A 16,440-nucleotide genomic window follows, 5' to 3' on the forward strand; every position below is an offset into this window, starting at 1 on the left:
AAAGTTAGGAAGTGCATGTTGATGCCAAAGCAGGGATTGCGCAATTTTACAGCTAACTCAATTACATCAACATGTAAATACATGCATGCGTTTGTTGAATGAGCCACGAAAATCCATGGCAAATTACATCTCGAGGAGAAATAGTTATTGCCCAATATCAATGCTCTAATGATAGTAACTTAAATGCAAAGAAAAATTAAAGCAATAACATATTCCACAGTTAACATTCATCGCATAAGATAAAATATATTCTTCTCTCCGTATATCCTCTTTTATCCGTTAGTCTTTGGGTTTTTCCCCCTTTTTTTCATAGTTGTGCATATCTACAAGATCAGCAACAGTAGTTACAATGAGGAATTCATCGTTATGGATACTATTTTTCTCTAAATTACATTTCTAACAGAAATTAAAAAATGAGATGCATTTTTCTAATGTTTATTGAAAGTAACGAAGGATTTTCATAATCTTGTTTACTGATTAAAATATTCTAGTGTTCTTATTTACTTAAGGCCAAAAAGTATTAATTTTGCCTATTCGTCAATGCTTGTAAAAAAAAAAAGCCACTTCTACTAATAGTATTCAATAGTATGTACTTAATCTTTGAGTAGATATTGTACAAAGTTTTTATCAAAAATGGAAATTAAAATTTGCAATAGATTATGAAATCCCCGATAAATGTTAATTGATGTTTTAGTGATAAAAACTGAAATTACTTCTCCTATTTGATTGGTAGAAAACCAATATGAAAAAGAAATTCTTCCTGTTTTGAAATACTTTGTTATTAAAATGATGTTCATAACTAAAATTAGACATAGGGAAAACCTAGTATATAAATTCAATGGCATTTAAAATTTTCACTCTATTGTTATTGCAGTCGTCGGCGTTTAGCTGTTAAAGATACAGGCATGTCTTCCTTACCAAAGTCAGACCGGCGTTTACTTCGGCAGAAAATGGTAAAAAATAAAGTACGTCTCCTCAATTTTTACCTGTCCCACGGGAGGGACTTTCTTCAGGAGGTTTTGGAGGTATACACGTCCCCTGCGCTTCTGTATGAAGAACTCATCCAATCAGACTATTACTCAGGTCTTTCCCTGGCAGACCAGGAAGCGCTCTATTCGATCAAAGATGACAACACATTTTCCGACCTGGAGTTAGAGCAGACTTTTTATCTTTTGACCAGGTTTACACGGATAAAACAACCCCTCTGTGGTTGGTGTGGACAGTGTCAGGTGCAGGGCTTAAAAAGCGACCATATTGGTGAAAACCTGGAGAAATTTATGTCACTATGGAACCTTGTCAACAAATCAAATTTCATGACTGATGAAATTTATGAGGAAAGTTTGCAGACTCTTAAATTTTTAGGAGACAATGTTTCATCATTTTTTGCCTTTGGGAAATCATTCAGAGAATCTATGAACCGAGAGTTACAAGATGATGGTACAGTATTTGTAGTTTTTTTTTTCAAAATATGTCGTGTGTTTTTTCCATCGTTGTAAAGCTTAATCTCAATGTGTATACAATTATTCAACTAAATCGAGTTGTTAGTAATAAATATTTTCCTGATATGAATGCAAATTACTTCACTCCAAACTTAAAAAACTGTCAAATGAAAGGGTATTTTGGATTATCATACCTTTAAATTTCCCAAGAAGGGTATTTTTGTAAATTTCCCAAGTATCTTCAGGTGGCTAAACCCCTTGGATTGACGTGCACGGTTCAATGGGTGCACAGGTAAGACCGGAAAAATAAAGTGTTAAATTAATATAGTGATCATGTCAAAATGGCAGTCTGATTAAAACCACCCCGTTCTTCTCGCACTCGTCTGTTATCGATAAGAGGTCATCTTCATAAATATACCCCAACAGTACTTCTCTGTAAATGTTTATCATCTGTTTACCACTAATCTTTAGGGGGTTCAGTTTACCTGGCGTGACGTCGTAATTTATTTTTTTTCTAGATTTTTCTTGAAAGCTATCGTAATTCTTCTTAATTTCATCAAGTTTTGTCACGATTGCATCGTAATGTTTCTATAGATTAAAAACCTCATATTATCACATTTTTGTTTGTCTTCCATCCTTTGACTGACTTCTTTATCTTTTCGTCGATTTGATTAACACTTTATCCCGTAATCTTAAGACAGAATCTCCTGTAGCTCTTCTCTTCTAAGTCTGCCAGCTGTGTGTATCATAATTGTGTTCCAGTCATGATCCTTGAGGTCGGTTTTGGCACATCATGAACAAATAAACTCATCACAGTCCTCACATATCAAGTCTATATTCATATTGTGTTTTCCACATGTTGGAATGAGTTCTTGAGGAGATCCACGAAAGTTTTCGGAAGGACTAGTTGTCATGTTTCTGCTCCAGTTAACTATGATATAACGACCTAAGTTTGAGTTTTGTTTAAGGCATATCTGTATTATACTTGATTGGTTTTAAAAATTTAAAGGAGTGGTAAATGACTGACCATCGATAGGACTACTGTTGACCTTTAAATATGATGGATTAAATTATCAAATACCGGGAGAAGGCAATATGATGTGATGGTCACATGTTTCTGAGGATTTTTTAACCAAATTTAAAAAGAAAATTTCATATACTTAGAGTTCTGGTATAAGTGTTTATTTACAAAATAACGTTTGAAAACTTTTTTCAAAAACAATAACCACTAATATATTTTTGTATACAGTAGCTGCAGATATATAGCTCTAACGGGGGAAATTTGGATTGAATACAGTTATGGCGCACAGAAACCTGCGCTAGTTTTGGACTGATTAACCCAATTTTTCTGAATATATTTTGTACATATATTTGATTCCCAAAAATTGCTCAAACATTTTACTATATTTTAGCCAGTTAACTTGTCTCTGAACTTCTTGTAAACGCTCTCACCATCCCTGTAAAGTTGAGGTCTGTGTTTTCTTTCATGTAAAAATGACGACTCTCGATCTGCACGTGAAGTAAACATACCTCGCTTTCCGAGGTCGTTAAAAACGTTTGAGGCAAGTAAAGTGATGATGTTAGTAGTTACATGTTTGAGGATTTTTTGGTATTTATTCACAAAATGAGTAAGAAATTTAGGTTGATCAAATCGCGTGTTTTTGCGCTGTAAATTTTGTATCGGGGGAACTATAGCTCTAAGGTATATCAACCTGAATTTTCTCGTGGAGCTACATTCTGCAGCTAACATAAGTATTGTTTACCAATTATTCGTGTGATTTACCGGTATATCACATATCATAATATCATTTGTGTGTCTCTTTCAGATAAATGTCCCGGCGATATTCAGATTGTGTCATGTGGCAAAGACGTTAGCATACAAATTGGCCAGCACAATAAATGCATTATGAACGTGGAAGTTTTTGACCATTTGCAAAGTCAGGAAGAATCAGGGAATACAGAGGCTGAAGATGATCTAGTTAAGATGATCCTTCACTTGAACACAACATCTACATCCGGGCTATACGTTGCCCGTATAGAGGAACGTATTCTTCGGTCGTTATCCGGAGAACAATTGCTAGAAATCAACAAAGTTCTACAGGAAAAGTTTGGTGTCCAAATTGTGGTTTCGAGAAAAGGATGTGTTGTTCTCGTACTACGCAAAATGAAACCGATATCTCAGAATCTAATGGACAAAAGTGTTCTGAGAGAATTCGTGTCAGTTTTATTTAAACTAGTTGGATTTTCCAATGACAATCTCTCAAAGATTAACGTTCAGGTTGATCTGACACTTGGGAATTCTGCAGACGTGGACCACTTCAAAGAGTCTCAGTTAAAGAACACCGGTAAAAATATTGTATTTGATGCAAAGATTAAATTTAACTTATGCCAAATGCATGATGTTTTATCGATATTGTCAACATCTTAATGTCATGTTGTAAATTTTGAATTTACTGGATGGGTGCAAATACAAAATTTACAAAATTTCAAAATTTACAACATGACAATAATGTCGGACAGCAATCGAAATCAAGAAATACTAGTAAAAAATACTTATAAAAAGATTGATAACAATATCGATGACATTTAACCTTATTATCATATCAACACTGTGGACGATCTGTGTCGACAGGATCGATCTAGAACGCTGTAAACGATGTAAATTAGATGTCCGATTAATCATCGTATTGACATAACCGATATTGCGATTTTAATGATATAGAATCTGTAGAGTGAACTGGATATGAATGCAAATTCTGTGTAAATATTAATAGTACAAATAATGATAGTATACTATTCTTCAATTTGGCAGTTATTGATGTGACCCTTGCCCCGAGAAATGCGATACAACGTATGTCGGATGAGAGGAAGAGAGAACTAGTGTCAACTATTCTTGAAGTCGCGGATCCAAATTTAGAAGACGACAATGAAGAACTACAAATCGGGGCCCATTTTATGAATGAACGCGTTAAGGAATTTACAGGTGAGTTGTTTGAAATTGTTAGAAATTATTCAACAATTATTAATACGTATTAGTTATCTTCTGCTGTATTTTAAATGAATAACATCTATCAAATTGCAGACTGTGGGGATTCTATCAGCTCTAAACACACAGAAAAGTCTCCAGCAGCAAACCCAGTTTGTTTGTCAATAGAATCGGAAGAATTTTCACTATTTACACCAAACGCACATGAAATGAAAAAACAAAATCATGAGTCCTACTTTACAAGGAAATACAGCAAGGCTTCATCAAAAACTCATCCACTTCTCCACAGAGAAAGGGAACCTGTCAAAACGAATTCCAATTTCTTAGTTAATATTTGGTGTGTTCAAATGATCATACTTGTAGGACTTTTCACTCTCACCCTCTTTTTGCTGAACTTTGCTTACATCCAAACGACGAACCATACATCGTCTCAGACACCGACACCATGCAATGTTATTCAAAACATCTCATTCCTAAAAAGTGCATGGCCCAAAGATAGAATATATATAGAAGCGTTGCCGAGTAACAAGAACAAAAGTGCGATTTTTCATCTAGATTTGAGTTGCAGCAACATTTCCTTTATAAACCTTTCAATATTTTATGAGTTTTCCGGGCTTAGCCATTTAAATTTGTCCAAAAATTCCATGCATCAAGTCGTTGGGTTGGATCTTGTTCCGTCGCTTCGATTTTTAGACTTGTCTAGCAACAGTCTCACACGGATAAGCGATCTGCAAACCTTATCGACATCTTCCATCACAGTATTAGATTTGAAGAACAATTATATTTCATCCTTGAATTCAACAGATCTTTCAAGATTTCCAGCTATTTTATTTGTAGATATCTCGAACAACCCAATTAAGGAATTTGGTTTATTTCCGACATTGTCTTGCTGTGATATACAATCGTTGAATTATAGCTGTGTAGTACAGTACAATTCTGTAGCTATTATAACAGATAGCTTTAAGGGGGACCACAAACAAGTGAGTACGAATTATCATGTGTTAACCTCCCTCCCACAACAAAAAGCTCGTGTTGACAACACAATACATATATAAAGAGAGATAACCAAGTTCCTTGTGTATGAAGAATTATCGCACTGTTGCTACCTCATGTCGGACTAAAATTATGTATTTTATTTTGGTTCCAAGAACAAATGTTTTTTTTAAACCTGAAATAGTTATATATTTACATGCTGTGTCAATTATACTTTTTTACTAAATAAAAATCAAAATATGTTTGTTTTTGAATTTTTTAAAAATTATTAGCACTGTAACATTCAAGTAAAAAAAAAATTCAAACTTCTTTGTCTTGTAAGCCCGGCAAAAAATTCCAATGTCTTTTTCATCTTTTTAACATTTACCCCAACTTACAGGCATGTTAACCAAATTAAAAAGACCTTGGACTTTTGGTAGGATGTAACTTTCTATTTCTATATAGTACAAACAAGTTAAAAACGACGCTGGTGTCATGTTGAACTTGCACAAATTGCTAGGCTTAGCCTGAAAGTTCGACAAATCTTGTGGATTTCATGGAGCAGAAACATTTTGGCCATTAATGAAATAGATAAGCTTACGTCACTTTGTTTGACACACCTACCTTATACTAGTATCCAAGCTCTTGTTTAAATGGTTTTATCCTGGAATTAACAGTTTATGCTTAAGTATAATTTACTTTTTTCAGTGTCTTTGCCTGTGATAACACTGCGTATCGATTTTGTACTATACAGACCAAAAAAATCAAATCACGTATAATTGGGGCGTTCGCTTATTTATATTAAAATATTCAATCGTAAAATTGCCGAGAATTATATAAATATAAGTAATAAGAAACCATTCTTTGAATATTATGAGGTGATAATTTCGGTCGGGGCGTAATCAAATCTATCATAAGGCCCTTCGGGCTTTATTGGAATTGATCACACTTCGACCAAAATGATCACCTCATACATGTAACACTAAAAGAATGATCCCTTATTCCTTAATGAACTGCGAATCATTGTGTAAAATATCTAATCCTGTTTGTTCTAATATAGATTCTTAAGCTATCATTTCATTCCTTATGATTTAATGTTTTGTTATTTAATACATACAATGTAATCTGAGATTAATTGTCCTCGGAAATAACGATGGATTGCACAAAATTAAATGTAACTCCTTACGAATAGATATGTTTATGGTGCAAACCATTGTGACATCGGGGAAAAGGTTTATACAAAAAATTTTCTTTAGCTAACACAGAAATTGAATTTTGAATATTTTTGTGAAATTAAAATTCATATCTAATCGCAAAAGTAATTTTGTGCACTGAGGTCATAAATAAGATAGTGTGCGAGATACAAATTTTAACATTTTCTCACGCACTTCAACACCATTGAGATATCATTAAAACGGTGGCTTAATATATAATTTGATGATATTTAGCAGTATTTATTTATGAAATTCACATTTGGAACAATTTCAAACTGTGGCTGGCCTAAGCACTCATTTGCGTGTAAATTAGAATAGATTTATCTAATTTATCTTTGAGAAATAACAAACTGAGTGCTCTCGTAAACTTCTTGTGTGAAAAGTAATATACAAATGAATGTATCACAAAAGCAATTATTGATGATCCGAACAATTAACATGTGACTTCTCAAACAACAAAAACTCCAACATTTCGTGGTTTTTTTTTAAATTTTGACCAGTTGTGAGCTTTTGTGGTAACTGCGGGATGTTTCAATGATGTTAGAGTGTTGCAATACACTATAAAACACGATGGCGGTTAAGGTTAAACCTTATTATTTGACCCTAACAATTCTCCTTACATTATAAATGATTATTATACTTAGAAGTTTGATACCAATCATGTATGATGATCTGACAAGACGGAATGTAAAAGCAAGCAATTATTATCGGGGCAAAATATAATGAAAGGTACATCTTCTTGTGCCAAAATGACGACAGAGCATTCATACAAAGTTAACACTTATGACTATTGTCGTCGGTGTATCGCACCTGGCAGATGAAATACGGATTTAATTATGGAATTATCCGATGGAGAAATAGTTCTTACAGGATGAATTCTTTCATATAGGTTTTTTGATATTGTAGAACATAAGTTGTTCAGATGTTTTGTTCATTCAGTGATAAGGTCAAAGGTAAGATACACAATGAACAATAGAATAAAGAAATACATTAGTAGTAAATGCGGCCGAGTATAATATATATATTGATGACACTATACGGGATGAATGCCAAAAGTGTGCAAAATAATGTATTTGAACATACGTATATTATACGTATTATGTATTACGTATAGTGAACGTAACCTCATGCAACACAGGGTAGGGTAAAGAAAGTCCTCGTTATAAACGGAGGTCGATAGGTCAAGGTGTGGTTAGTCATCCGTTTTGCAGGGAGACTGTAACGTGAGGTGCTTTTTGCGATAATTCTACATGGATACAAGGTGTCTGAAGAAACCTGCTTTCTCCAAGAGAATCTTAGTCATCGCTATCGGAACCTCAGTGTTAGTCACTGGTTTGATAAGGTCTTCCATTGCAAGCGGTATATCTTATCAAATTAGCCTATTTGTAAAGTACATGTGAAAATATAACACATCACCCCAGACCAAGATAAAAGCAGCGGCAATGGTTTATGTTTTATCGTTATTTTATTTTTCTTGAGTGTTTTACAGACAATTGATAAACATTGCTATGGTGTATTTTTTGTTCTAACTCCACCAAAATGACAGAAATTTAAGAATTCCAAACTGCTACTGCATGCTATTAAAATTCAATCTGAATTTTAACGAAGTTATCAGTTTTAATATTCAACCTTGCTCTAAGCATTTCGATCTTATTATATCAAAGTAATGAAAACATGAACTTTTATTTCATTAAGATTAATGCATTATAGCGTTGTGTTTTCGTTCACACCCACCGAGCAATTCTCTTTGATCAACCACCCAGTTCTGTTGGTGCAATTATACGTATGACGTAACATTTTTGATCTTTGACAAACAACTTCATTTTATCTAAAATATTTAAAAAGAACTTACATGCTTAAATTGATACTGTGTCAATATGCATTTGTTTAAATATTCTTGCACATATTTTTTTCAAAGAATGCAATAAGGTTTTCGAAATTTCAAATAGAAGTTTGTGTGACGCGAGATGACGCTCTGTACTTTCAAAATAAAATTATTTGTTCAGAAATAGAATTAGTTTATAACGTAATACAGTTATACAAATGTGTGATATTTAGAATAAAAATTCAAAAAATAAAACAATTTTGTTATGATGACACATAATTTTTTAGGGGTATTAACCGAAATTTGGCGATGCAATTCAATGCAAAATACCAATTATCAAGAAGGAAGCATGCCCTGTCAGAACTATTTATGAAACATTAAGAATATCATAAATGGTGAGAGCAACTTAAGCTGAATGTTGCATAATCAAGAATTACATTTCTGATTTGACAGCTTTGAAGATACTTAATGTTTTAGTAAGATTGCTTTCAATGTCACTGCATTAAAAGTACAAGAATGAGGAATCAGGAAATTAATTTATACATCAGTTTACACAACAGAAGCCTACTTTAGCGCTTACATTACCTCTGCCAAGAGGGGGAGGGTTATCGTGAGCGCGATCCCGCACGTGCAGTATTAACGGAAATGAAAACTTGTCATCTGCAGTCAATATTTCGTGCATGATATTTTATCAAGTGGAGCTTAAAAGTTTGAATTTTGGGTCAAACCTCCTCAGGAAGCCGGTGGTGAAACCTTGGATGAATATATTAAAAATTACGTCCAACTTAAAAAAAGGATGTGGTTTCCATTAAGTAGATATGGTGTATGTGTTTATTTACTGATTATCGCGGTAGTAATGATATCACCTAACAAAGCAATCATAAACAAATTGAAGACAAAGTCGCGTTTGCTTGGTCATTAGGAGTTTTCGTTGGTCCGTATCTCGCCATATGTTAAATGAGAAGGCTTGCAGATTGAGCGACCTTGCTCTCAGTATTCGTATGGGACGGAAACATTTCCCCGACTAAATACAAATATTTCGGCATCTGGGAAATCATCATACTCCCTAAAATCTCCCACCCCGCATACTGTTGCATATAACTTAGATTGTTTAATTAGTCAATGTTTGTTTTATGTGTTCTCTTAAAGTGACCACTACAGCTCAGTTTGAGGTCTACGGTTGTGTGTAAAGGCGTTCCTCCTCTGTAGAAATTCGACACGCCGACCTGACACCAATAATTATGTCAATTCTCATTGATAATTAAGACCAGAGACCACAAAAGCAACGGCTGCTTAGATTGAGTAGATTTTTATGCTTACAAGACGATCTTATGTTGACTCGTACAGCAATGGCACGCGAGGATACTAAGCAAGTAAATTACCCCTGTCTAAATTTTATACAATCTCTGTGCCGAATGTTTGCAAAAATCCATTATGCAAGTAAAATCTCCAAGAACACGTGTTTCTAATAAAGAGCGTGCGCAAAAAGTGTCTCCTGGATTCGTCTGTCTGTGGCTAGTTTTTGAAGCTTTCGAGGATCACTTTTGTTCTTGTCTGCTTGTGCTCGATCCCGTTCCCTAACAGGCGTCTCCAGTATATAATAGAGCACATCTTTCCCACGCTATTGTAAACAAACATTATGAAGAACTTTTTTGCACAGTGGTTTAAGGAAAAAAAATCTGGAAGATGCATTCTGTCAATAGAGATTTCCTCATTTATGTTTTTTGAGTAAAATATAAACAGCGGAAGTTGTTCTGTGACTTGACAGCTGTTTTTTTAGCACTCTCCTTTCTTGCAAATGGTTTTGGAAAAGTGCCTACTATACAAATTATTTCTACGCAACCGTGGGAATAGTGCAACGGAAGTAATACGTCATTCATAAATACGAAATATAATAACAGCTTCAAATAGAAATGAAATATTAAATCAACTTATATGTATTTTAGCTTATGAACAACATGTCTACTAAAAAATCGGTTTCATTGCTATTGGTTTTTACTCAATAGTCATAAAACGATTTTTAAACCGGAACATGTGTTTTTGGTATATTTTGACGTTCTTTAAGAAGCGCAGTCATTTTAAGATTCCTGGTAATTAGAATTATGCAACGCTCAGCATATTCCTCTGCCTCTGCTTCATCTTGGTTACAGAGCGGGACAAACGGCCTTGAATCGTAATTCTGATACAACTCCGTTCTTGAACAAAATAGGAAATCTTTCCTAGCGCCCCGCACGGGTCACGAGCATCTCTGTTCAAGACAAACACATGGAATATTTTTCAATCATAAATTGTCAGAAAGATTCTCTGTCTGAAGACGTTTTGGTCGTATAAATGACACTAGAATTGTTGCTTCCAGTAGCGTATCCCAAACATCGAGGCCGCTTAGTGTCACGATTAATCATTTGTTTATCTTGGTTTTCGGCCACAATTACCCTCCCAGCATCGCTTCACACGTCGACATGCAGCAGTTCTTCTTTTTGGCCCACATGTTACGATACTATCTGGCATAAACAAAAGAAAACGCATGCGAAAGTTCCTGAATTTATTCTCATAGCAAATGGGACAACACATTTTTTTTCTGCATTCTTATTATAACCATAGCTTTGGTTAAGTTAATGCCATTAAAGATATAAACTATTTGAAAAACTTTGAAAACTTTTGTATGATTCCATACCATTATAACTTCTAGATCTCGCTTGCAACAGTTAAAGCCTTTGATAAAATTTGTCAAAAATGGCATAAGCTTTCGCACCACACAAATTTCAAAAGAACACAAATACAATTAAGGAAAAATGTATAAAAATAGAAAAAAAAAATGGAAATAAGGTCATTCAACATCTGACATGTAATCACTTTTTGTGAATTAAAAAAGATAATTTAAAAAAATCTACAATCATTACAAATGTAAAACGTCTCAACAAAAATCAAATAAAGCCCGATGTCGATTTTGTATTTAAAAAACCGATATCATCATGTATACAGTATTATAAATAAATTATGTAAATGACCATCATGGAAAAATTTAAACAAAAATTCTATAAATAAGTAATAAATATGAAAACGCACAACACTCCAGAATGAATAAATTAAAATAAATAATCACACATAACTCACACATGAAAAAAAGCACTAAAACTGGTGAAAAAACACTCACGCTCTTAAAGAACTTATGTACAGAAAATGAAAAAAAGTTGTAGTTTTTAGCACTTTTGCGATATCTGACTGAATCTTGATACGTATATAAAATTAAGATTCGTGTCTTTCGATGGTTCGATTGGTTCAGTATTCTTATCAAAAAGGCCATAGATGGGACATCATATCGTTAATGCTTTCCACATTTCGGAATCTTTATCAGATCCCGATTGGTTCTATTCTTTGACTTCGCCTTCTGGCTTTCATAGAGATATAGCTTTATCGTCAATTTCGGACGGACAACAACTAAAGATGAAATTGTCGTGAAGTTCGACTTAATGAAAACCATGTGAGAATACACATGATAGATGATGTATTGCTGCAGTGTCCATGACAACCATAAACCAAAGGTCACGACTAAAACGAGGTTACAGTAAAAAAAAAAAAAAAGGTTATTGTATGTGGTCTATTTTGTGTTCGATTTCTAAAGAATTGTTCAGTGTTGAAGAGTACGTTCAATCAATCTTACAGTTTGACGCCGTTTTACGCAGATTTTTTTTAAAACTAGAAATCGTTGTTTCAGTCTAAAAAAAATGGCTGCTCGTGGTTGCGGTATTTTCTTTTCGTATATAGTGTAAACAGGTGTGAAATCACAATTAATGGAATAAAAAGCTATCGAAGATCCGCTAAAATGTATATTTAGGTGATAAATGATTGTGCGATTTGACAACGGAAATCTGGCAGTAGAACGGTTTGCCACGGAATGCTGCTTCTCTTTGAAAAAAGATATTGAATTCGAAAGAATATGTTAAGATGCACCAATACGATGTATTCGTACTTTGGAATGGTCCAGTCCAGGATTTTAATGAGATTTATGTAGTGAAAAGGATGTAAAGAATTACAAGTATGAACTTGGTCGAGATGATTGGAAAATTTACCATGCCATTGTCCGTTAAGCCAAGCTTTCTGGGGTACTTGGTGATGAGTCGTGAATCGAGTTTTGTCTGTTCCGGTGTTTGTGCGCACGCGTTCCTGGTTTCTCAAGTTTAGCCCTATTGCGTTGTCCGCGCATGCATGAGGACTCCTCATGCTTGTAGAGGTAGCTCTTTAGAGCAAACGCCTTACCGCACCTTCCGCATACGTATGGTTTCTCTGTCGAGTGAGTCTGCACATGCGCCCTAAGGTTGGACTTGTCGGCAAAACATTTTCCGCATTTTGGGCAATCGAATGGTTTCTCACCTGTATGGGTTCTGATATGACCCTAAAAATTAAAAAAGACATCTTTATAGAAGTAAATACTAAAAGAAAAATAATCTAGTTGTCAACTCATTTATATTTACTCTTGCCAACGGCAAGCTCTTACCCAAGGTCAGTCTCGCATAAGCTTACTGACCATAGCTTCCCAAAAAATGACCTTTAACCTTACCTGTAGTAACCAAGGTCGGCTAAATCTCTTGCCACAGTACGGACATTCACAGCCCTGGCTGTGTGTACGGACGTGCATGCTAAAAGCAGGCATTGACACGTACACCTTTTCGCAATGAGGGCATTTCCGGGCTTTCTTATCGCTTGAAGATCTGTGAGTTTGTCGGTGTCGGGCCAGGTTGCTTGAGGTGCTATACCTCTTTCCACATTCTTCACATGGATAGTTGTTAAAGGCGTCGTGCTCGTTTCCTGAAGTTGATCTTGGTGATATTGGTTCTATAACCGGCGAATAAGTCGGATTGTCGAAATTGAGTGCCCTTTTTGCATTTAAAGGGGCTTCTATTTGTTCCCTGTGCTCTAAAAGACCATTAGTGTTCCTTATTAGATCGTACAAAAGCGAAAAATGGTCAGAGCATTCCGCATGACAACGGTTAATGGGTGAGAATTCAGGTCGAAGTTCAGCACTGAAGTCCGAGTACCTGTTATACGGCGACAGTTCTACTTCCGGTCGGTGCTCTGATGGCATTGACGGGGTCTGTGCCGTTCGTTTATAATCGGGTACAGCTTCAGTTGTGTAGTCTCTTTGTCCACTACTTTCATCGGGATATTGAAAGTAGGAATATGATGGTCGTTGTCCAATCATGTAAGATGGGGCATGAATCGTGTGCGCAGTCGAAATTTGTTGAGGGACATTGTGTCCCTCATTGAGTTTTGGCAAACTTGCTTCGTTTGCCCGTGTTGGTATGAATGGTGATGTTCTTCTTTTTGTTGACAAATCTTTTGGTGTGTCATTATCATCAGTATCAGTTTCATTCGAAAAGTCTTTGGTCGGAGGATGTCTTTCGTCGTGTTCGATGTAAAAGATCTGACGGTAATCTACAAACTCTGGACACTGTTGCGGTGTTGTTTGGGACGGTTTGTCATCCCAGTCTTGCAACTGCCCAGCTTCATAGCCGTCGTCATGTGTTGTCTTTTCATTTCTACTCGGTTTCCCTGTAATATCAATGTACGATTTCCAGTAAATCTTTTTTATGTCTTCATTTCATTCATTGCAAAAAAAGTACATGTATATCATTGTTAGACCAAATTTGGAGACAGGCATAAAGAGAAAATGATAACTTAACATGTTTGCTTGTTTTTTTTTATTAAAAAGGCACAGAACTGAGCTTGTATATACTGAGTCGGTAAAAATGAAAAAAGCCTTGTTGTCGAGATTTTTCTTGTTGATTAACATGGTTTCTTAATTTTTATATAGGCTCAGATTTAAGTTCATATAAAACAATTCGGTGGAAGTTAAAGAAAAATAGACTTGTCGTCGAAATGTCAGGAAGGTGTCATAATTCTTGTTTATTTACTCAATAAATAAGCCCGCCAGGTGCGCGATGATGAGTGTGCAAACGATGCAGCGATGTCAGAACACATTTGTTGGCTGCACACTTACGAATGATTCAGTCTCGGGGAGATACCCTAATCACACCATCAGTGGCGATGAATCTGCAGGTGATTCATGACCTGGCGAGCCCTCGACGTCTCACTAGGGGTCAGCATTAAAATTACGACATTCGAAAACTTAGACCCTCGCTTACGCTGCGCGGTTCACAGCCTGGGGTAATTATCGTGAAATCAAAAAGAGGCGGTATGGATCTGCGGTGTACTGTCTGAGATCCCCGCTGTGCGGACACGACTCTGTAATATTCTATACCACAATTCTTAAAAGAGGCCAGAACTTTCTGAGAATCGTCGGCTGTTTCTCCTGTATCATTGCCTCGTTAGACAAAGATAACAGATAGTTTCTAAGGGGGTCAGAAAAAATGTCGCTTTCGATGCATTTAAAATATTTAAAATTTAAAGAGACCATACTTCTCTAGGAATTTTATTGTCGGCTATTTCTCCTGAATTATTGTTTCGTTTAGAAAGCTAAAGGAGAGGTACTGAAAGTGTCAGGGGTAAGAAAAAAGGCGAATGCATTTTGAATATTATTTAATCAGAAATTTAACAAACATACAATAATTAGTAAAAGTTTAATCATTTAATGATTGTACGTAGGGAATTATGAATTATATAAATGATATGAAAACAGACATGTTACAAACCCATACACTGTACAAAATATCCGTCAATTAATTTATAACAGAAATCTCAAAATCATGATTCGAAAACTTAAAAAAAAGATTAGAATATGATAAATATAACAAATACATTAGAAATATTAAAAAGATTGATTAATTAAACGTTCTTTGCATAGTTGAACAGTCTGATGATACAGATGCGGCAAATATTACTTACAACATGCATTAAGGAAACAGACTCGTCACAGAGTTTAACTGGATGTTTCCAGCGTCTTCGAACCCTAAAGTTTGCTTCTTACACTAAACACAGCAATAAAAGTAAGTAGTTACCTGAAGGGGATTCTTTGAACTTCTTCTTTTCAATTAAAAACCTCCGATTTGTCAATAAAAAGGATTTTGGCATGGTAAATTTCCAGGTGACATGAAGATGAGTGCCGGTGGCGAATGTTTACGTGCAGCACGTGCGCCTGCTGTCGATCTTCTGGCTGGCAGGCCCTCTCTGGCAGTGCTGCCAAGAAGCACGCGCAACAAGTGTCAAAGGCAAAGCGACTCCCCCTACTGTCCATAAACTGCAAGCGCTTAAGCACAAGCCAATATCAAATATATCTATATACTAGATCTGTTAGAAATACAGTGAACACCATTCCTTTGAAAATTTTCTGCTTTTTGATATGTTGTCACAAGTTTAGTTCTCGCACAAATCTTTTCTTGGTTGAGGAATAAAATTTGCTGTAATTATTGCGATTCATTAAAATCATTACAAATATTGAAGAAGTAAAATAAGTTTGTGTTTATTTGTTTATTAGAACGTCAATTATTATTTATATGGAACTCATGGCAAATGCATGCATATACGGCTCTTCACTTGAAATCAGTATTTCTGGATTTTCAGAACTCTGTAATTTTTCATTCATGGTTTTTCTTGCGTCACTTAAGCAATGTGTGGAGTTAAGTTTCCGTCGCTTTCTAATTGTTTTAATTCACAAACAGCTTTACAACTTCCAATTTTTTTGCCGACGAGCCAACAAAAAAGCACGTGCTTTGCCGTATAAAATAGTTTGATAAACTTCGAGAGTGACATTACAGTATTCGGTGAAGGAGGCGTTGCCATGGAAACCTAGAGACATGGCTGATACGGCACGAGAGAAACATGTGGTAAGAATTTGACGAAGTAGATACGGAACAGAGGCTTGCTTCCCCGGGGCTCGGGTTTCCCATCGCATTCACCGATAGATCACCCAATGTTGCGTAAAAGTACCTTGTTCTGTGATCGCGCAAGCAAGTATCGCACATTATCAAGATATGAGAAAAGGAAAGAATCCAGTTTTAATCACGGTTTGATCGAAATGAATTTGAGATAAGTTTATTATTTAAAATG

At 35.3% G+C, this 16,440-nt stretch overlaps 2 protein-coding genes across 2 annotated transcripts; one reads left to right on the forward strand and one right to left on the reverse strand.

The window, feature by feature from the left end:
- The first annotated feature begins 846 nt into the window (after positions 1–846).
- On the forward strand, positions 847–5,660 carry LOC105344691 (MAP kinase phosphatase with leucine-rich repeats protein 3). The gene is made up of 4 exons (XM_066078354.1): positions 847–1,437; positions 3,266–3,784; positions 4,252–4,422; positions 4,522–5,660. The coding sequence occupies exons 1-4, from the start codon at positions 906–908 to the stop codon at positions 5,478–5,480; spliced, it is 2,181 nt and encodes a 726-aa protein (XP_065934426.1). The 5' UTR covers positions 847–905; the 3' UTR covers positions 5,481–5,660.
- Positions 5,661–11,936: 6,276 nt separating this feature from the next.
- Positions 11,937–15,562, reverse strand: LOC105344692 (protein escargot). The gene is made up of 3 exons (XM_011452531.4): positions 15,393–15,562; positions 12,995–13,986; positions 11,937–12,829 (listed from the first exon to the last, which is right to left on the reverse strand). The coding sequence occupies exons 1-3, from the start codon at positions 15,463–15,465 to the stop codon at positions 12,521–12,523; spliced, it is 1,374 nt and encodes a 457-aa protein (XP_011450833.3). The 5' UTR covers positions 15,466–15,562; the 3' UTR covers positions 11,937–12,520.
- Between the last annotated feature and the right edge of the window lie 878 nt (positions 15,563–16,440).

This window comes from Magallana gigas, chromosome 3 (genome assembly GCF_963853765.1).
Source record: "Magallana gigas chromosome 3, xbMagGiga1.1, whole genome shotgun sequence".
Taxonomy (NCBI): Eukaryota; Metazoa; Mollusca; class Bivalvia; order Ostreida; family Ostreidae; genus Magallana; species Magallana gigas.

Coding starts and splice junctions, on each gene's coding strand:
- LOC105344691 (XM_066078354.1), top strand. CDS start 906: ATGTCTTCCTTACCAAAGTCAGACCGGCGTTTACTTCGGCAGAAAATG. Junction 3,785..4,251: donor GTCTCAGTTAAAGAACACCG/GTAAAAATATTG, acceptor TCAATTTGGCAG/TTATTGATGTGACCCTTGCC. Junction 4,423..4,521: donor ACGCGTTAAGGAATTTACAG/GTGAGTTGTTTG, acceptor ATCAAATTGCAG/ACTGTGGGGATTCTATCAGC.
- LOC105344692 (XM_011452531.4), bottom strand. CDS start 15,465: ATGCCAAAATCCTTTTTATTGACAAATCGGAGGTTTTTAATTGAAAAG. Junction 13,987..15,392: donor GTTCAAAGAATCCCCTTCAG/GTAACTACTTAC, acceptor TTGATATTACAG/GGAAACCGAGTAGAAATGAA. Junction 12,830..12,994: donor GCCGACCTTGGTTACTACAG/GTAAGGTTAAAG, acceptor TTTAATTTTTAG/GGTCATATCAGAACCCATAC.